The following is a 22132-nucleotide window of genomic DNA, read 5'->3' on the forward strand; positions in this document are numbered from 1 at the left end:
TTATCCCCAATAACGAAATGAAATTCTACCAACTAACTGAATTCGCAATAAATATGTAGGCAGGTGTATTTGAGGTATCTGCCTGTTTGTTTTAGTTTATTAGAAGATTTACATAACTTCATTCTTTTTTTTTCTTTCAGGTTTAAAATCAGAAAGGAAATATTTCGCCTGTTCAGAGAGTGAATATAAATGTCAAAAAAAGATCAAATTAGCATTGCACGTGTTAACTCATACCGGTGAAAAATCATTCTCGTGCTCAAAATGCCAATTTAAATGTTCACAAAAGCGTTATTTGACATCTCACTTATTAATTCATACTGGTGAAAAACCATTCTCATGCTCAGAGTGCCAATTTAAATGTTTAAAAAAACGTTATTTAAAATCTCACATGTTTACTCGTACGGATGCGAAACCATTCACATGTCTACTCATACCGGCAAGAAACCATTCTCATGCTCAGAGTGCCAATTCAAATGTTCTTATAAATATAATTTGAAATCTCACATGTTAACGCATACAGATGAGAAACCATTCTCATGCTCAGAGTGCCAATTTAAATGTCCTTTTAAACGTAATTTAAAATCTCACTGTTAAGTCATACTGGTGAGAAACCATTCTCATGTTCAGAGTGCCAATTTAAATCTTCTTCTAACCGTAATTTAAAATTCCACATGTTAACCCATGCGGATGAGAAATCGTCCCCGTCGAACTGAACTGGCACAGTCAGTTGGAGAGGCTGAAATTTTGACCAGCTGTGCTTTTTAATGGCCAGTATCGACTGGAATGAGGTATACGACACATTGGATATAAATGAGGCGGTGCAAAACTTTTATTGTATTGTTGAAGGAGTACTTAATTCTTGTTTTCCTTGAAGGTCTCAGACAACTGGAGGAAGGCGATATCCAAAGTGGTTTTCTGGGGCTATTATTAGGGATATTCAGGTTAAGCATTCCTACCATAAAAGATGGAAAGCTGCGGGCTGTCAGAATGATTATAAAATGTTTGGTAGATTAAGATATAGCGTTAAACGTGACATTTGATCAGCGTACCGGTCATTTATTTCCAATATGGAAAACAATATTCTCAAAAATACAAATTGTTTTTGGGATTTTATTAAATCTCAAAAGGCAAACGGCGGGAATATTGACACCATGACATGGGGTGATCAAACTGTTCGGGGCGCAGATATTGCGGAAGCTTTCGCAGGTCACTTCAAAACTGTATACAGTAGTGAACCTCCGCTTCTTGACGTTAACGCTGCTAAGCGGTGTACTACGCAAAACGGTGTACAATCTATTGTTATTCGTAATATCAATGAGAAAGACGTAGCTACTATCATAGATAGATTGAATAATACCAATGCTCTTGGCCCAGATTTTTTACCGACGTTCTATTTTAAAGGATGCGTAGATTTTTTAAAGGGGCCGCTTTGTTTTTTATTTAATTTTTCATTAAATACAGGAGTCTTTCCAGAAATTCGGAAGATATCTAAAGTTACTCCTATACACAAGAGTGGCTCTAAGTCATCCGTAGAAAACTATAGACCTGTAGCTGTACTTTCAGCGCCAGCTAAGGTATTTGAAATTTTAATAAGTAAAATCATCGCTTCTCGAGTCGAGCCATTTATAATAGATGAACAGCATGGGTTTAGGAAGGGTCGCTCGGTTAAAACAAATTTAATGATATTTACAGACTATATTACGGCTGCATTAGATGCAGGACATCAGGTTGACTGTTCATATAATGACTTTGCCAAAGCCTTTGATACAGTCGATCATGATGTTATGTTAAACAAGCTGAGTGAGATCGGTTTCTCGGATGGAATGCTAAAATTAATGGTGAGCTACCTCCGAAACCGAAATCAATACGTGTCACATGGCTTGTTTGCATCAAAAATTTTTAATACTTACTTACTGAGGAACACCTGTTCCCCAGGGATCCAACCTGGGCCCATTACTGTTCTCTATTTTTATCAATGATATTAAAAAAGTTGTAGTCAAATCGCGTTTTTTATTATTCGCGGATGACTTGAAGCTATTTTTGAGGGTTGAAACTTTGGATGATTTTCGTACTCTCCGGGCGGATATAATAAACGTAAACTTCCCCATTCAGAAATGGGGAAGACGAAGTAAATTATTGTTCAATATTTCAAAATGCTCAGTTATGTCTTTCACCAGGGCTCACAAAACGCTTTTCTTCCGCTATAGAATGAATGACCAGAATCTTATGCGGATTGCGAAGGTTAAAGATCTAGGCATCACTTTTGTGAGTTCCCTGACATTTCATGATCAGATCGAAACAGTTTGTAGTAGTTCATTGAAGATGTTAGGATTCGTCTTGCGTACTGCTAGGGTTTTTGGTAGTACACGAGTACTGATAATTCTTTATAACTCGTTGGTGCGAAGTAGACTCGAAAGTGGCTCGATGATTCGGGGACCGTGTGAGTTGAAGTACTCTCTTATGGTGGAGAGGGTTCAGAAGAAATTTCTTCGGTTTCTCTACATGAGGGAGTGCGGATATTATTCATGGCTTTATTCCACTGAGTTCCTCCAGGGTATGCTTGGTTACAGCAGTTTGAAGACTAGAAGGAATGTGTATTTAACAACGCACTTCTTTCGATTGTTGCGCGGTATTATTGACAACTGACAACCCTGAAATTATGCTGAGCATTAGCTTTTATGTTCCTGATAATTACCTTAGACAGCGTCAACATAGACTGTTTCACATTCCAATATACAGGACCAACCTGCCAATGGTTATGCCTGTTGGAAGGGCTATCTCTATGTTGAACAATATCACTTTGGACATTTTTCACGTCTCTGAGGGAGTTTTTCGTTACAAGATTCTCTTACTTTTTTAACATATTATGCTTTGGATACTATGTATACTAATGTGTTTTTTTTTTTAATATACCTAATTTTACCTAATTATTTCTATATGTATGAATTAAGATATTTTATTTTGTAATGTACATATATATGAATAAGTTAATGATAAATGATAAATAAATAAATGCCTATCAAAAAGGTATGTTCGCAGAAGTTGCACTTCTTGCATTAACAGACGTAGTAGAGAAGGCATTTGAAGACAAAGAGATTGCCTCTTGATGCTACCATGGAGGTGTTGCTTACGTCTATCGCCCCTTGAATGGTCTCTTGTTGTTGATGATGAGTTGCGTAAGCTAAATGATACACAGCTCGTTACTCGAGGGTATTCCGACGATTTGCTGGTCTCAATTATCGTGGGTAACTGCCCGAGTGCTGTGTCGAGTCTCTGCAAGTAGCCCTAAAGAAAACGAAATTCTGGTGTAGCAAGTCAAAGCTTTCTGACAATGCCAACATAACAATTATAGATCCATTAACCAAAATGACGAAGTAAGCTGCTATTTAGTCTCCTACTCTTTTTGATGAGACTTTAACAGACCAACAAAAATTATGTATCTAGAAACAATCGTAAACCAGATACCGGGTTGGGACCAACCCACACAAAAACCTTACTGGGCACTGGCTGTCGCGTGGTGAGCAAGGGAACTAAACCCAAAGTCGGCACTTTAAATGAATGGCAAGGCTTGTGGTCACCTGTGGATGCATAGCTTGGCAAAAAAAACCAACAGATGGTATGTAGCGGTGCGTTATCCAGTTCAAAAAGTTAAAACGCCCTCCAGCACAGTCACATGAGCAATGTGCTCTACGCAATGCCACATCGATGGAAGCGATGTAATGCTTAAATCCTATACATATATAGAGGGGGTGGCGGATACTATGGCGGTCAATTGTATACTTACAAAAAAACCATGAATAATCGTCCGAAGTACCTCATTCAGAGTTTTTTTAACTCTTAAAAGACTGTGGTAAATAATCCCTTTGCGCGCGCTTTATTAGTGGTAACACGATGTTAACTCGATATTACCACTAATAAAAGACGGAATATTCTGAAGTTCAGACGTTAAAAAAAAAAACACGTAGACATACTATTTAATAATTCATTCTCCATAATTTTCGTTTTAAACAACACCCGCTGCAGACCAGCGTCTCTGTCTTCCTTGTTATTTATTTATTTATATATACGTCTAATGGGCATTTTTAAAGACACATTTTTCCATAAATAATATTTTTTTTAAAGTAGAAAGACACAATGGTATATAGTAGACTCGGTGGGAGTGGAAGCGGGAGAGAGGTGTTTATAATTGAATTTGATTTAGTGATCGTTTGAAAGAAGACAACTTGTTATCAAAGAGATCAAGACTGGTATGTTTGTTGGCAGACCTAATTATGACTTTTATCTTCGCGCTTGTATAAGGTATTTGTATATACGTGTTGCTGAATTAGGGGACATTCATTCTTCGCGTGGAAAGGATAAATATTTTTTGCAAAATTATTTAAATTTAATTTTTCAAATCGGGTGTGGAAATGAACATTGGAAGATTGCGAAAAATACGAATTCATCTTTTATAAAAATAAGAGAGATATATCAAGTTTTATGTTCTATGTCGACTAGTGTGACATCACAGCCAACCAAGAGTTACAATGTTTTTATTGTAATAATGAGGATACGAACATTAGAACAACTGTAAGACAGCGAATTGATTTGTATTCACAGGGACATATAAAAATACATTTCATGTTCAAAATACAGTTTCTGTTAATTATCTCAGAAAACTTTGATTTAATTTGTCCCTAAATTTTTCATAATTCATTTCTTCCTGTAGATTTTGTGGTAAATTATTGAAAAGCTTCCTCTCTGTATAATAATATATTAATACATGACTCTATATTCTATTTCCAGGTAGTAATAAAATTTTCAATGCAATATTGTTATTTTTCCTATAAAGCAGAACTGTCAAAAGTCACATAGGTCGCAATTCGATGATTACGTGTATGTGCGTAGGTTTTTATTTTGTTTTATTCAACTTAAACGTAAAAATGAATATAACAAATGTGTAGCTGTTAAATGCCCAATTAAATGACAATCAGGTAGGTCCCGTCTTAATTTTATACTCCACGATTTTTTAACCGAACGTTCCATTTTGCCTAATCTGTGATTTTATCTATGGTTCTATTGTCAAGCACTGAGTAGCGCGCGTCCCTGTCCCGTGGGTTAAAAATACATAAATTACAGAATTGTTGAACAAGTAATCGTATATTTCACATACAAATCGCCGCAAAGGTAAGTAACAAACAGATATTTGATATGTAGCACCATAAAAGACCGGTAGTTACCGTGATTAATTAATTATTTGAGAAAAGTCAAGTCACACACTTTGTAAGGCAAACACTTAACACAGCTAATGACCGATCTTCAGTTCTTTACGAGCCGAGACCTCCATATTTTCAAAAGCTTATCTCTATTTAAATACCCTGCTAAACTTTCCTTAACCCCAGAAGACTTATCTATTTCAACTAACTAACTAACCATCACGCCATTTCCCCGGAGGGGTAGGCAGAGAGGATAGAACGCCACACCACTCTGTCCTGGCACACTTCCTTTGCTTCCTTCACATTCATACATCTTCTCATGCACGCACGTCGATTATTCCGACTTTTCACATGATCACTTTCAAGCATTTGTTGTACTTGGTTATGCCATGTCTTTCTCGGCCTTCCTCGACTTCTACAACCAGACACATTCGCATCATAAATCTTTTTAGCCGTTCTTTCATCATTCATTCGCTCCACATGACCGAACCATCGCAAAAGACCTTTCTTAATTTTGTCGATAATGCTTAACTCAGCATTGCATTCTGCTGTAATTTCGACATTAGGGCACCTATCATACATTGTTTTTCCGCACATTCGCCTGAGGGATCGCATTTCAACAGCATTCAGTCTACTTTCGTCCCTTTTTTTCCAACTCCATGCTTCGCTTCCATACATTAGGGTTGGTACCAGAACTCCATTATGAACTGCTAATTTAGCCTCTTGCGATAGACACTTATTTGCTACGACAGACTGTAAGGCACCATTAACTTTGTTGCCGGCACTAACCCTCCTTTCAATATCCTTGTCCATATTTCCATCTCTAGTAAACATACTACCAAGATATACAAATTCTTCGACCTGTTTCAAACTATCTCCATTTACTACAATCTTACATTCAGTCATAGTTACATTTCTTTCAAAGACCATGACGTTCGACTTTCAGAAGTACATAAAGCCTTAACATACGTCTCAGAGTCGTACATATATAAATGACGGCCTGTAGACTAAACCATGCCTATATTTGTTCTGTTTTTGGAAGGAATTTTGATTGACGTAATGAAAAAATCAAACCGATCATTATTTTAAACAAATGCAATCATTTATCTTTTGCAACAAAACCTAAAATTAAACATGGAATCTAAAAAAAAATGACTTTTTAAAAATCAACTAAAATATTTTTTTCTTAGAATAAACATTTTTTTAGAATATCAAACATTGTTTAAAAACAGTATTTTGTTAATTAGAAGTTTTAATACAGTTATATTCAAACATCAATTTAGTCCTTACAACATACTGACTTATGCGCTAATTAAAAATAATAATCATGGTTTAGTAACAAAATTGCAATTCACATTTTTTCTTTTTGCACCACAACAGGCCAGGAGGCCTAATTACAGTGGTGAATTACATCACAGAGCACCCAGGCTTGAGAAAAGTCACATTTTTAATTTTTGTGTTCTCACTGGGAATCGAACCCGGAACCTTCCGTGCGTGAGTCAAGCGTCTTGACCACTACACCACGAAGGCCGCACTTACACTACATACACACATAGGTAATAGATTTCTCTGGATCATGTCTCTAGTCTGCCTAACTAGGTACAACCTGTTTTAAGGCAGACATTTTATGCAAAAATAAACAATAACATGACTGCATTTCTACTTTAGAATGTTTTTTAGTAAGTTTTCCGATTTTTCTCTACCTAAATCCAGTAACCATTTTGTTACAAATTGCACGCCAACACCCAAAAAGAGCAGTATTTACGGCTCTGTTTCTCCTATTTGAAGCTCACTATTTGTATCAGTCGGCTTTACGAGAATTCTGCTTATATTTTCTTATAAAGATCTCTTCAAAGTCGGAGTTTAAATCGTTTTTTCATCCAAGGTTAATTAAATCTGCGCTTAATCGCTTCGCGAATGCTCCTCTGTTCGAGAGTTCCTATTGTGGACATTAATTACAGCAGAATTGACCGATGCCATGTTTGAAATGCCGGAGCATTCTTCCATTGATCATCTATTAGATTTGAGGCTGCGCGACATCGAGCTGCGGTTAGTGTACCAATGCAGTGCCCTATGCACCATTAGTTGTGGAACTTTCCGCACGGGCGTAAGAGGGATCAAACTATTGATTTTGTTATGTAAATATTTTTATAATTTCCAGGATCTATATAATCTTCAGATTTAATTACAAGAACTATGGAATTCGCTGCAGTGAATATTAAGGCGGAACCGGAGACTGGCGATGCAGAAGGAGATATTCTCCGCACTGAGGAAGGGGCGCCGTGTCGCCATATGAGCGAGGAGCCGGATGTCGCCACCGTGAAGGCCGAACCGGGGACCAGTTCTGACTTCACAAAGATAGATATTGACATTCCTGACATTAAACAAGAATGTTTGGATTCCTTTCGTCACAACAAAATTGCCCCAAGTAAGTAATACCTTTTCACACATTATCCACTTAGAATTTTATCTTTGGACTGTGGATGATGGTTCGCGGAAAACCAAAACTCTATGGAAGGCGAGGCATTTAAAGGACTTGTCCTGTTGTTGGCTGGTTTAAGTGGCCATTTTACACACTGTGTATCCTTTACCAGAGTAAAAGAGCTGAAACCTTTATCATGTGGGTGAGATTCATCCGGCTGAACCAATTCACCTACTAGGCAACGCCTGAACACAAAAGTCAACAGATGGAAGAGTTGAGGAAATATGGATGTTTTAACATAGGCAGAATGGTGAATGTTACACAGTGTGTAAAGTGGCATTTTAAACCAGCTAATGACAGGCAATACGGCCGGTTAATGCCTAGACTTCCATATTCCTTCCTCATAAATGTTTTTCCTACCTGTTGCAACAAATTGAGATCTGAATAACTCCCCAGGGAGGAAATCCAGCCTGTCTGCCTGATTTGCTAAAAATATTTTTGAGTTTTCAACAGAATTAAGGCGGCAGCGGAGTTGTATTGTTCGTGCCTATTTATCGAAAATATTATCACAATGGAGGTTTGTAAAAGTCACAGCCGTGGGTTTTGAATAGACACGCGGTCATAACTTATGACTTACCGACAAATAAACAAACCATCACTCTTTTTCACAGCGGTGGTAGGCGAAGAGGATAGAATGCCATATCACTCCGTCTTCGTGCAGATCTCATTTCCTCTTCATCAATTCAACGCAGTTATGTAGAAAGCAGCCAGTCCGCATTTTGGAAAAATAAGACATTTGTGTGGTTGTCACATAAGTGATTATTTACAATCAAGTACCTTTATCTTTATGTATATAATTCCTCTGTATGTGTGATGTCACTGAACTCCTAAACGGCTTAACCGACTGACGAAACGTCGGAATGAATCCAACTTACACGGGATAACCTAAAAATATACATTTTGAATACAGTGACCGTGAAAAGCTACGCACCTCTATGTGGAAGACACGAATAAAAATAATAGAAACATATTTCGGCTTCTTAAAAAACTGTTGCCCTAAAAATTTTTTTTGCGCGACAGAATCAAAAGATGACGACAAGAGTGATTAAAATTAATGTGACTTTATTTTCTTAACTTTGTGGTCAAATGTTTAATTAAATATTATTGAATATTTGTAAAAAAAAAAACATTAATTGACCCACTTTTCTTTGTCTACTGGTTTCGAGACGTACCCGTATCGTGGTCAGGACACCAATTAAACCAGCATGCAAAACCCACTATACAATAAATGATTTTTCCAGTTCCTTAAGTTCACATTGGAAGAACATAAAAAAATGTTTATATTACTGTTAAAGAACATATTTTAATTTTTTAATTTATTTTTTTTCAATTTTTGTTTGTTAAGATAATCAACAGCAATACAAAAAAAAATACACAGCATTGTAAAAAAACATAAAATAAAGACAATTCAATTTTCCACACAAATACAATTATAAAAATCCAATTCAGTTAGATATTAATACATGTAGAAGTGCAAGTGTGCGAATTTTTGTGTGTAAAGATGTGAGTAAATGAGTGGAGTGTGGTTTTGGTAGGTATGTGAATATTTGTGTGAGGGTGGGTTTATGGACAGGGTAAATGTGTGTTTGATATGAGTGAGTAGAAACATCTTACATTTATTACTCACACATAAGGTGTCTTCAAAACAATTTCTCAACAATTTTTCCGATTTCGCAAATCACCTAATCAATTTAAATAATGACTTTTATTAAGACACAGAAATTAAAAATCTTACATACAAATAACGAAGGGTTCAAAGTAAATAATATGGAAATATTTCAGACAAAAAATCCTTTTAAAAATGATCCTCCTTTGATCAACAACTAAACAACCTTTCAAATAGCCCACTAAAATGTATAATTACGATGTTACATCTGTTTCGTTTTTTGAAAAATATATGTAAATCAATAAACGTAGTACTTTATATAATTGGTACACATATTATTTATATTTTTATATATTTCATTGCTTTATATTTGTTTTATTATATATTATACTATATTATTTATGTTTAAGTAACATGTATTCTTGGCACATATATTTACTTTATATTTGTATAATAATGATTTTTAATTTCTTACATTTAATTAGCTAGGCATTTATAATAAAGAAGTTTTAGTTTTTTTTAATGTTATTGTTTTATTAGTAGATAACTACTTATGCTCTAAAGATAAAAAAATCTCCATCTTGGAACAGGCTGCGCCATGTAATTGGAGACTATCATAAACAGAGAACACTCCGTTTTCATTTTACATTAATTGGTTTTATATAGATTCCTATAATAAAGAAGTTTTAGTTTTTTTTAATGTTATTGTTTTATTAGTAGATAACTACTTATGCTCTAAATATAAAAAAATCTCCATCTTGGAACAGGCTGCGCCATGTAATTGGAGACTATCATAAACAGAGAACACTCCGTTTTCATTTTACATTAATTGGTTTTATATAGATTCCGTGTTATTAAGTATGTATATTATTATTTATTTTTTGCAATAAATTTATAAATAAATAATAATAAATGGTCGCCCTATACCCATTAAACTCACGCCTCTCCCTTTATCCCCTCCCTTCTTTTTTTCAACTATTTCTCCCACAGCAATAAATAGTTTCATTACCTTTACAGTGTATGCAAGGGTTGCTTATTTGAATGCATGGCGTGTTGGTTTTTTTTGCAACAACTATGGCGAAGGTGTGTAGTGGGTTTTGCATGTTGTTTTAAGGAGTGTCTTGACGAATAGACGGGTACATCACGAACCCGTAAAAATAGAAAAGTCGGTAGGTGGTTTCAAAAAAATATTTAATAACATTTATCTATCATATATTTTTATTGTTCTGATACTTAAACAATAATTAAATGAAATTCTACCAACTTACTGTATTTGCAATAAATACGTAAGCAGGTGTATTTTAGGTATCTGCCTGTTTGTTTTAGTTAATTATAAGATTTAAATAACATTGTTCTTTTTTTTCAGGTTTAAAAACAGAAAGGAAATATTTCGCCTGTTCAGAGTGTGAATATAAATGTCAAAAAAATAGCAAATTGGCATTGCACGTGTTAACTCATACCAGTGAGAAATCATTCTCGTGCTCAAAGTGCCAATTTAAATGTTCTTTTAAACGTTATTTAATACCTCACATGTTAACGCATACCAATGAGAAACTATTCTCATGCTCAGAGTGTCAATTTAAATGTTCTTCTAAAGGTAATTTAAAATCTCACATGTTCACTCATACCGGTGAGAAACCATTCTCATGCTCAGAGTGCCAATTTAAATGTTCTAATAAAGGTAATTTAAAATCTCACATGTTCACTCATACCGGTGAGAAACCATTCTCATGCTCAGAGTGCCAATTCAAATGTTCTTTTAAACGTTATTTAAAATCTCACATGTTATCCCATACCGGTGAGAAACCATTCTCATGCTCAGAGTGCCAATTTAAATGTTCTTCCAAACGTTATTTAAAATACCACATGTTAACCCATGCGGATGAGAAACCGTTCTCATGCTCAAAATGCCAATTCAAATGTTTACGGAAAGAAAAGTTAAAATTTCACATATCTACTCATAGTGGTGAGAAACCATTCTCGTGCCCGGAGTGCCAATTCAAATGTTCTTCTAAACGTAATTTAAAAAATCACTTGTTTTCTCATACCGGTGAGAAACCATTTTCATGCTCAAAGTGCCAATTCAAATGTTCTTTTAAACGTTATTTAAAATCTCACATGTTAAGTCATACCGGCGAGAAACCATTCTCATGCTCAGAGTGCCAATTTAAATCTTCTTCTAAACATAATTTAAAATACCATATGCGGATGAGAAACCATTCTCGTGCTCAGAGTGCCAATTCACATGTTCTTCTAAACGTAATTTAAAAAATCATTTGTTTACTCATACCGGTGAGAAACCATTTTCATGCTCAGAAGGCCAATTCAAAAGTTCACGGAAAGATAAGTTGAAATCACACATTTTAATTCATGCTGGAGAAAAACCATTATCATTCTTAGATTGAGGAAACGCGTTTTATAACATAGAGAATTTAATTCGTCATTCGTATAATCATATTGGCGAGTAAGTTCTTACCGTAAAATCACTTTAAAAAATGTTTTATTAAACCTGAAATTTATCGGTGATCCTTAATATTCTCTTTAGATTTTGAGTATCATACTTTTTGATAAGTTAATGTAACCCCACTTAGAATTGTGATATTTAAATAAATCAAATGAACCCAAATATTTTTGTTGTTAAAACATTACTCGCGAACTGCATTTGCGTTTTAGGCTGCGCCCGTTTTAGGACATTTTTATTTATGTATTAAAAGGTTTATACAAAAGTTACAAATAAGTGTAAATAATAGTGATAACACAAACTCAACAAAATCCCACGAAGGCATGGCCTGTGTCTGGGTATAAATTTTATTTGCAATTTCAATAAAGTCTACTGTAAAATATGATCGAAATAAGGAATAAGTTCTAAAATCGGAACACAAGTTTTTGTCAATAAAATGAGAAAATTATCGTAAAATTATGTGCCCATCACTAAAAAAAGAAGCTCTTTACATATGATATTTTTTATTTATAATTTCAACAAAAAATTCAAATAATAAATCTCTATATTGCCCTTATGAAATGCAATGAACAGTTTTGGGGCTATAAAAAATCAGTATCTACCAAGTCTGGATTTACAATAAGGGAGTTCAAGTAAATTATTCAATCTTTGACTAGATCTATTTAATTTTTTGGGAAATAAATGTTAGCGTACATACGTTAAACATATTTACGACATTTCTGGCGGTAAATTTCTCGCAGCTTCGATAGTTTAGCTTCCTGAAATAATTGGTTGGAAGGAAAAATTGAAGTTTTATGGATTTTGATCATTTGTTTTTGTACGGTTTCTTAAGGCTCAATATAATTATTATAGGCTCCTCCCCATCCAATTATTACATTAGAAAGATAAGACTGTACAAGGGCATGATGAGAGATGTAAGTCACATCCAGGCGATTACATTCTTGAACATTCGTATCAACGGTGTAGAAACATGTGCAAGACGTTAATAAATAAAACCAAAGAAGACTTTTACAAGATCAAACTATCAAATGCTGCCGGAAATCCGATCAAATCTTGGTCAACAGTCAGAAATGAGATAACTTTTAATGAACAAAAACATAGCCTCAATATGAAATAAATTCTGATTGACAGCAAAAAAGTCCAAATTGATGATGAAAACGTAAAAATGGTAACAAATTACGTAAATGACTATTTCACTAATATTGGACAAATCATAGCACAGAAAAAACTCAATTCCCGAAAGAAAATTGAAAAGGAACTCTTAATTAGCCAAACATTTATCACCCTGGATGCCCAAAAGCGCCACACCCCCTGCGCCTACTCCGATGCGCCACCTACGTCGCACTGAGGTTTCAAAGTCAATTCTAGCGGGAAATCGGGTTATTTATTCACTATTTTTAATTCCAATTATTTTTTACATAATATCTTAAAAATAAATGGAGCATCATAAACCAAATCAATTACCCATGTGGCAACAATGCTAACGCGATGCGATGTTGCCAAAGTTGCTAATTAAGGCACCAAACTTTCTTCATTGTTTTAATAGCGTTTTCATTCCCAAGTTTACAACTCCTTTTTAGCAAAGCCTTAGCATTATTGTTTGATTTTACACTATGGATATTTTGATTGAAGATAATTCACTTTATTATATTATTTCACGGGTTTAAGGGGAAATAACGAAACAATGAATTGTCGAATTATAAAAGTTTAACATTTGAGTTTGTGAAGGCCTACAAAAATATCCCCGAGATACCCGATCAATATTGTTATTTTATTTTATTGAGTGATATATATGTTATAAAATCCATAAGAAATTAGCTGGCAGAAATCGCCCATTTAGAATGTATGTTACTTTTTATTCCAGATTGCTCAATTTCTCGAAGAATCTTCTTTGACATATGGCAAAGGGGAAATAATAAAACTAAAGGAAAAAAATGTTTTAGCTCATACTTTTCAATAACTTCAACTTAAAACAATTGATAAAGAGACCGTTATGTCTATAAACAAAAAAATGCGTCTTTTTGGCACATTAAGATCGAAATGGGTCGGAAGTAACAGAACACGACAAATATTTATGAAAAAAAAGTGGTTGAATGCTAAAATTTATTTTCTTGAATTGATTTCTAAAGAGATTTCTTATATATCAGAAGTACCATCTATTTCTGGAAATACCAGCAGGAAGAAATCTTTTGGTAATCATACGAAAAAAACCAAGCGAAAAGTAGTTAAGCCTATACTGGAGTTGGTGTCTGGCGACGATTTAATGTACGCTGGACAAATTAGTTAATGATCTGCGGGAAGCAGAGATGCTGCAAAAATGATTGAGGAAATTACGTTTTCTCCAAAGAGAGCAACTAGAATTAAAAAAAGCATATAGAAACTCTCCTAGGTCGGCTAAAATTTACTCATCTGAAAAAGCACTAGCTTTGTTGACGCAAAACTTACTAAACGACAGTATATGCTCATTCAATTCAGTTTTAAATCGGGTTGTGGTCCCGTGGCAAGTGGTGCGGACCCACGGATCAGAGGTCCGAGGTTCGAACCCCACTCGACCCCAACTTAATTTCCATTTTCTAATAGTGAGTTATTTACAACTCGTTAAAAATGACCACCAAAATTGAAGTATTTTACATAGTTAGTATATCACAGCTTGGCAAAAAACCAAGAGATGGTATGTAGCGGTGCGTTATCCAGTTTAACATGAGCAATGTGCTCTACGCAATGCAACATCGATAGGAGTAATAATAATAATTCCTTTTTCATAATTTTATGCGAATAAACATACAATTTAGCCATGTTATAATAAAATAAATAAAAATCACGAGTACGCCTCACGTTTACATGCGTGCGTCCCCCATAACTGTCATCAACTGACTGAAGACTGAACCCGTTTTAGACAACACCCGCCGCAGAACAGCGTCTCTGTCTTCCTTGTTATGACTTTAATCTTCAGCCTCTCTCTTGTGTAAGGTATCTGTATATATGTGTTGGTGAATTAGCGGACATGCATTCTTCGCGTATCAAGGATAAATATTTTTTGTATTAACATTTAGCATAATTATACAAATTTTATTTTCTAAATCGGGTGTGAAAATAAACATTGGGAGATTGCGAAAAAATACGAATTCACCTTTTTTAAAAATAAGAGAGATATGTCAAGTTTTATGTTCTATGTCGGTTTTATTTTGTTTTATTCAACTTTAACGTAAAAATTAATATAACGTGTGTCGCTCTTAAATGCTAAATTTTAATGACAATTAACCAAAAATAAAATTGTGTAAAAACATGATCTGGTCAAAATTAAGTAAATAAAATTGCAGAGCCATCTGCAGGCGATTACTAGTAATTAATTTGACTCGGATAGAGTCTTAGCTAGATAAATAAAGTAATTTGCTTTAATACTTAACCTCAATATCAAATACATAGATGGCGCTCCAAACGCGCTAGCGAAAGCTTTCCCTGTTTCATGACATATATACTAAAACCAAAAATGTCACCGATATGGATATTCGCTAATAAGCGGAATGGGGAATGTTGTAGAATTCTACATAAAAGTGGCCACTTGAACCCAACCTATGACAGGTCATAAGCCCTGTAAACGCTCGAATATCCATAATCTTGAAACAAAAATTCTACCCATCTCTGTAGTGATATAAATAATGACAATTAGGTAGGTCACATCTTAATTTTATTCTCTATGTTTTTTTAACCGAACGTACCATTTGCCTAATCTGTGATTTTATCTATGGTTCTACTGTCAAGCACTGAGTAGTGCGCGTTCCTGTCTCGTGGGTTAAAAATACATACATTACAAAATTGTTGGACAAGTAAACGTATATTTCACATACAAATCGCCGCAAAAAGTAAGTAACAAATACATATTTGACATGGAGCACCAAAAAAGACCGGCATTTGCGGCGACTAATTACCGCCAGGCTTGAGAAAAGTCAAGTCGCACACTGTCTATTGTTTAAAAACCGTATTTGTCAATTAGATAATTTTTTAATACAGTTATATTCAAACATCAATTAAGTTCTCACAACATACTGACTTCTGCGCTAATTAATAATAATAATCATGGTTTATTAACAAAAATTACAATTTCTTTATCTACAATATACACACTTAGGTAATAGATTTTTCTGCAAAAATAAATAATAACATGACTACTTACTTTTTAATTTATTTTGAAGTTATATAATATTTATACCATTTTAGAATGTTTTTTAGTAAGTTTTCCGATTTTTCTCTACCTAAATCCAGTAACCATTTTATTACAAATTGCACGCCAACACCCAGAAAGAGCAGTATTTACGGCTCTGTTTCTCCTATTTGAAGCTCACTATTTGTATCAGTCGGCTTTACGAGAATTCTGCTTATATTTTCTCATAAAGATCTCTTCAAAGTTGGAGTTCAAATCGTTTTTCCGTCCAACGTTGACTTAATCTGCGCTGAGTCGCTTCGCGAATGCTCTTCTGTTGGAGAGTTCCTTGTTCTTGATCCTATTGTGGACATAACTTACACCAGACGCGACCGATGCCATGTTTGAAATGCCGGAAAATTCTTCCATTGACCACCTATTAGATTTGAGGCTGCACGATATCGAGCTGCGGTTGGTGTACCAATGCAGTGTCTTATGCACCATTAGTTGTGGAACTTTCCGCACGGGCGTGCGAGGGATCGAACGATTGATTTTATCATGTAAATATTTTTATAACTTCCAGGATTTATATAATCTTCAGATTTAATTATAAGAACTATGGAATTCGCTGCAGTGAATATTAAGGCCGAACCGGAGACTGGCGATGCAGAAGGAGATATTTTCCGCACTGAGGTCGCCACCGTGAAGGTCGAACCGGGGACCAGCACTGACCTGCCCAGGATAACCAGTGATATCGTTACCTTCACAGAGATAGATATTGACATTCCTGACATTAAGCAAGAATGTTTGGATTCCTCTCGTCACAAGGATATTGCCTCAAGTAAGTAATACTACTTCACACATTATCTACTCGGAATTTTCGTCTTTGGACTGTGGGTGATGGTTCGCGGAGGTTCAAAACTCCTTTTGTATCAATTGTTAATTATGTTGCAGCAGAGAGGGAAAATATTTTTGAGAAGGGGATATGGAAATCTAGGCATCGACAGGGATTATGACTGTCATTGGCTGGTTTAAGTGGCTATTTTACACACTGTGTATCCTTTACCATAGTAAAAGAACTTATATGTGGGTGAGATTCATCTGGCTGAATCAATTCACCTACTAGGCAACGCCTGAAAACAATTTTTGTCCTTCATATACCGGGTAGTTTGATCAACAATATTTTAAGTAAATCCAAATTTTTGCAGGCAGGCTGGGTTTCCTGATAAAAAATAAAAATTTGCTACTCGTTGCCCAGTAGGTGAATTGGTTCATTTGGATGAATCTCACCCACATGATAAAGGTTTCAGCTCTTTTACTTCACAAAAGTCAACAGATGGAAGAGTTGAGGAAATATAGATGTTTTAAAATAGGCAGAATATTGAATGTTACACACTGTTTAAGTGACAACTTAAACCATTCAATGATAGGCCATAAGGCCTGTAAACGCTTAGACTTCCATATTCCTTTCTCAAAAATGTTTTTCCGCTCTGTTGCAACAAATTGAGATCTGAAACACTCCATAGGAAGAAAATCCAGTCCGTCTGAAAAAAATTCGATATACTTAAAATGTTTTTGAGTTGTTAACAGAATTAAGGCGGCAGCGGAGTTGAATTTAAGTTGCCATTTATCGAAAATATTATCACAATGGAGGTTCGTGATAGCCGTGGGTTTTTAATATACACGCGGTCATAACTTATCACTTACCTACAAACAAACAAACCGTCACTTTGTTTCACAGCGGTGGTAGGCGGAGAGGATAGAATGCCATATCACTCCGTCTGCGTGCAGATCTCATTTCCTCTGCATCAATTCAACGCAGTTATGAAAAAAACAGCCAGTCCGCATTTTGGAAAAATAAGACATTTGTGTGATGGTGACATAAGTGATCTTAACAATCAAGAACCCTTATATTTATATATATATATATATAATTCCTCTTTACGTGTGATGTCACTGAACTCTTCCTTAACGGCTTAACCGACTTACGAAACGTCGGAATGAATCCAACTTACACGGGATAACCTAAAAATATACATTTTGAAAACAGTGACCGTGAAAAGCTACGCACCTCTATGTGGAAGACATGAATAAAAATAATAGAAACATATTTCGGCTTCTTAAAAAACTGCAACCCTAAAAAGTTTTAAGTTTCAGCGCAACAGAATCGGAAGATGACGACAAGAGTGATTAAAATTAATGTGACTTTTTATTTACTTAACTTTGTGGTCAAATATTTAACAAAATATTATTGAATATTTGTAAAAAAAACCATTAACCGACCGACCTTTTTTTGTCTACTGGTTTCGAGACGTACCCGTATCGTGGTCAGGACACCAATTAAACCAGCAAAACCCACTATACAATAAATGATTTTTCCAGTTCCTTAAGTTCACATTGGAAGAACATAAATAAATGTTTATATTACTGTTAAAGAACATATTTTAATTTTTTAATTTAATTTTTTTCAATTTTCGTTTGTTAAGATAATCAACAGCAATACAAAAAAAATACACAGCATTGTAAAAAAACATAAAATAAAGACAATTCAATTTTCCACACAAATACAATAATAAAAATCCAATTCAGTTAGATATTAATACATGTAGAAGTGCAAGTGTGCGAATTTTTGTGTGTAAAGATGTGAGTAAATGAGTGGAGTGTGGTTTTGGTAGGTATGTGAATATTTGCGTGAGGGTGGGTTTATGGACAGGGTAAATGTGTGTTTGATATGAGTGAGTAGAAACATCTTACATTTATTACTCACACATAAGGTGTCTTCAAAACAATTTCTCAACAATTTTTCCGATTTCGCAAATCACCTAATCAATTTAAATAATGACTTTTATTAAGACACAGAAATTAAAAATCTTACATACAAATAACAAAGGGTTCAAAGTAAATAATATGGAAATATTTCAGACAAAAAATCCTTTTAAAAATGATCCTCCTTTGATCAACAACTAAACAACCTTTCAAATAGCCCACTAAAATGTATAATTACGATGTTTCATCTGTTTCGTTTTTTGAAAAATATATGTAAATCAATAAACGTAGTACTTTATATAATTGGTACACATATTATTTATATTTTTATGTATTTCATTGCTTTATATTTGTTTTATTATATATTATACTATATTATTTATGTTTAAGTAACATGTATTCTTGGCACATATATATACTTTATATTTGTATAATAATGATTTTTAATTTCTTACATTTAATTAGCTAGGCATTTATAATAAAGAAGTTTTAGTTTTTTTTTTTTAATGTTATTGTTTTATTAGTAGAGGACTACTTATGCTCTAAAGATAAAAAATCTCCATCTTGGAACAGGCTGCGCCATGTAATTGGAGACTATCATAAACAGAGAACACTCCGTTTTCATTTTACATTAATTGGTTTTATATAGATTCCGTGTTGTTATTAAGTACGTATATTATTATTTATTTTTTTGCAATAAATTTATAAATAAATAATAATAAATGGTCGCCCTATACCCATTAAACTCACGCCTCTCCCTTTATCCCCTCCCTTCTTTTTTTCAACTATTTCTCCCACAGCAATAAATAGTTTCATTACCTTTACAGTGTATGCAAGGGTTGCTTATTTGAATGCATGGCGTGTTGGTTTTTTTTGCAACAACTATGGCGAAGGTGTGTAGTGGGTTTTGCATGTTGTTTTAAGCAGTGTCTTGACGAAGAGACGGGTACATCACGAACCCGTAAAAATAGAAAAGTCGGTAGGTGGTTTCAAAAAAATATTTAATAACATTTATCTATCATATATTTTTATTGTTCTGATACTTTAACAATAATTAAATGAAATTCTACCAACTTACTGTATTTGCAATAAATACGTAAGCAGGTGTATTTTAGGTATCTGCCTGTTTGTTTTAGTTAATCATAAGATTTAAATAACATTGTTCTTTTTTTTCAGGTTTAAAAACAGAAAGGAAATATTTCGCCTGTTCAGAGTGTGAATATAAATGTCAAAAAAATAGCAAATTGGCATTGCACGTGTTAACGCATACCAGTGAGAAATCATTCTCGTGCTCAAAGTGCCAATTTAAATGTTCTTTTAAACGTTATTTAAAACCTCACATGTTAACGCATACCAATGAGAAACTATTCTCATGCTCAGAGTGTCAATTTAAATGTTCTTCTAAAGGTAATTTGAAATCTCACATGTTCACTCATACCGGTGAGAAACCATTCTCATGCTCAGAGTGCCAATTTAAATGTTCTAATAAAGGTAATTTAAAATCTCACATGTTCACTCATACCGGTGAGAAACCATTCTCATGCTCAGAGTGCCAATTCAAATGTTCTTTTAAACGTTATTTAAAATCTCACATGTTATCCCATACCGGTGAGAAACCATTCTCATGCTCAGAGTGCCAATTTAAATGTTCTTCCAAACGTTATTTAAAATACCACATGTTAACCCATGCGGATGAGAAACCGTTCTCATGCTCAAAATGCCAATTCAAATGTTTACGGAAAGAAAAGTTAAAATTTCACATATCTACTCATAGTGGTGAGAAACCATTCTCGTGCCCGGAGTGCCAATTCAAATGTTCTTCTAAACGTAATTTAAAAAATCACTTGTTTTCTCATACCGGTGAGAAACCATTTTCATGCTCAAAGTGCCAATTCAAATGTTCTTTTAAACGTTATTTAAAATCTCACATGTTAAGTCATACCGGCGAGAAACCATTCTCATGCTCAGAGTGCCAATTTAAATCTTCTTCTAAACATAATTTAAAATACCATATGCGGATGAGAAACCATTCTCGTGCTCAGAGTGCCAATTCACATGTTCTTCTAAACGTAATTTAAAAAATCATTTGTTTACTCATACCTGTGAGAAACCATTTTCATGCTCAGAAGGCCAATTCAAAAGTTCACGGAAAGATAAGTTGAAATCACACATTTTAATTCATGCTGGAGAAAAACCATTATCATTCTTAGATTAAGGAAACACGTTTTATAACATAGAGAATTTAATTCGTCATTCGTATAATCATATTGGCGAGTAAGTTCTTACCGTAAAATCACTTAAAAAATGTTTTATTAAACCTGAAATTTATCGGTGATCCTTAATATTCTCTTTAGATTTTGAGTATCATACTTTTTGATAAGTTAATGTAACCCCACTTAGAATTGTGATATTTAAATAAATCAAATGAACCCAAATATTTTTGTTGTTAAAAAAATTACTCGCGAACTGCATTTGCGTTTGAGGCTGCGCCCGTTTTAGGACATTTTTATTTATGTATTAAAAGGTTTATACAAAAGTTACAAATAAGTGTAAATAATAGTGATAACACAAACTCAACAAAATCCCACGAAGGCATGGCCTGTGTCTGGGTATAAATTTTATTTGCAATTTCAATAAAGTCTACTGTAAAATATGATCGATATAAGGAATAAGTTCTAATATCGGAACACAAGTTTTTGTCAATAAAATGAGAAAATTATCGTAAAATTATGTGCCCATCACTAAAAAAAGAAGCTCTTTACATATGATATTTTTTATTTATAATTTCAACAAAAAATTCAAATAATAAATCTCTATATTGCCCTTATGAAATGCAATGAACAGTTTTGGGGCTATAAAAAATCAGTATCTACCAAGTCTGGATTTACAATAAGGGAGTTCAAGTAAATTATTCAATCTTTGTCTAGATCTATTTAATTTTTTGGGAAATATTTATTAGCTAACATTTGTTAGCGTTCATACGTTAAACATATTTACGACATTTCTGGCGGTAAATTTCTCGCAGCTTCGATAGTTTGGCTTCCTGAAATAATTGGTTGGAAGGAAAAATTGAAGTTTTATGGATTTTGATCATTTGTTTTTGTACGGTTTCTTAAGGCTCAATATAATTATTATAGGCTCCTCCCCATCCAATTATTACATTAGAAAGATAAGACTGTACAAGGGCATGATGAGAGATGTAAGTCACATCCAGGCGATTACATTCTTGAACGTTCGTATCAACGGTGTAGAAACATGTGCAAGACGTTAATAAATAAAAGCAAAGAAGACTTTTACAAGATCAAACTATCAAATGCTGCCGGAAATCCGATCAAATCTTGGTCAACAGTCAGAAATGAGATAACTTTTAATGAACAAAAACATAGCCTCAATATGAAATAAATTCTGATTGACAGCAAAAAAGTCCAAATTGATGATGAAAACGTAAAAATGGTAACAAATTACGTAAATGACTATTTCA

General features: G+C 34.0%; 2 protein-coding genes across 3 annotated transcripts; both read left to right on the forward strand.

Annotated features, from left to right (window-relative positions):
- Window positions 1–5045: 5045 nt before the first annotated feature.
- Window positions 5046–11909, forward strand: LOC148284480 (uncharacterized). 2 transcript variants are annotated; one of them, XR_015824731.1, is made up of 3 exons: window positions 5046–5166; window positions 7357–7623; window positions 10650–11909. XR_015824731.1 is itself a non-coding variant. In XM_088239442.1 (3 exons), the coding sequence occupies exons 2-3, from the start codon at window positions 7392–7394 to the stop codon at window positions 8375–8377; spliced, it is 321 nt and encodes a 106-aa protein (XP_088095568.1). In that variant the 5' UTR covers window positions 5058–5166; window positions 7357–7391; the 3' UTR covers window positions 8378–9519. The 2 variants fall into 2 exon arrangements, 1 of the variants encoding a protein (XP_088095568.1); XM_088239442.1 differs by lacking the exon at window positions 10650–11909 and adding an exon at window positions 8289–9519 and having other exon boundaries at window positions 5058–5166.
- Window positions 11910–15498: 3589 nt separating this feature from the next.
- On the forward strand, window positions 15499–21086 carry LOC148284481 (uncharacterized). The gene is made up of 3 exons (XM_088239458.1): window positions 15499–15607; window positions 16469–16726; window positions 19828–21086. Exons 2-3 carry the CDS (start codon window positions 16504–16506, stop codon window positions 20727–20729), a joined length of 1125 nt encoding a protein of 374 aa, XP_088095584.1. The 5' UTR covers window positions 15499–15607; window positions 16469–16503; the 3' UTR covers window positions 20730–21086.
- Window positions 21087–22132: the final 1046 nt, after the last annotated feature.

The sequence above is a fragment of the Micrasema longulum genome, unplaced genomic scaffold (assembly GCF_059751315.1).
Source record: "Micrasema longulum isolate JH-2025_06_02 unplaced genomic scaffold, ASM5975131v1 h1tg000116l, whole genome shotgun sequence".
Classification (NCBI taxonomy): Eukaryota; Metazoa; Arthropoda; class Insecta; order Trichoptera; family Brachycentridae; genus Micrasema; species Micrasema longulum.

Bases quoted from the DNA above. Each gene is read 5' to 3' on its own strand.
- LOC148284480 (XM_088239442.1), top strand. From the start codon at position 7,392: ATGGAATTCGCTGCAGTGAATATTAAGGCGGAACCGGAGACTGGCGAT. The intron at 7,624-8,288 runs GTAAGTAATACC...TCTTTTTCACAG, and splicing joins TCACAACAAAATTGCCCCAA to CGGTGGTAGGCGAAGAGGAT.
- LOC148284481 (XM_088239458.1), top strand. From the start codon at position 16,504: ATGGAATTCGCTGCAGTGAATATTAAGGCCGAACCGGAGACTGGCGAT. The intron at 16,727-19,827 runs GTAAGTAATACT...CTTTTTTTTCAG, and splicing joins TCACAAGGATATTGCCTCAA to GTTTAAAAACAGAAAGGAAA.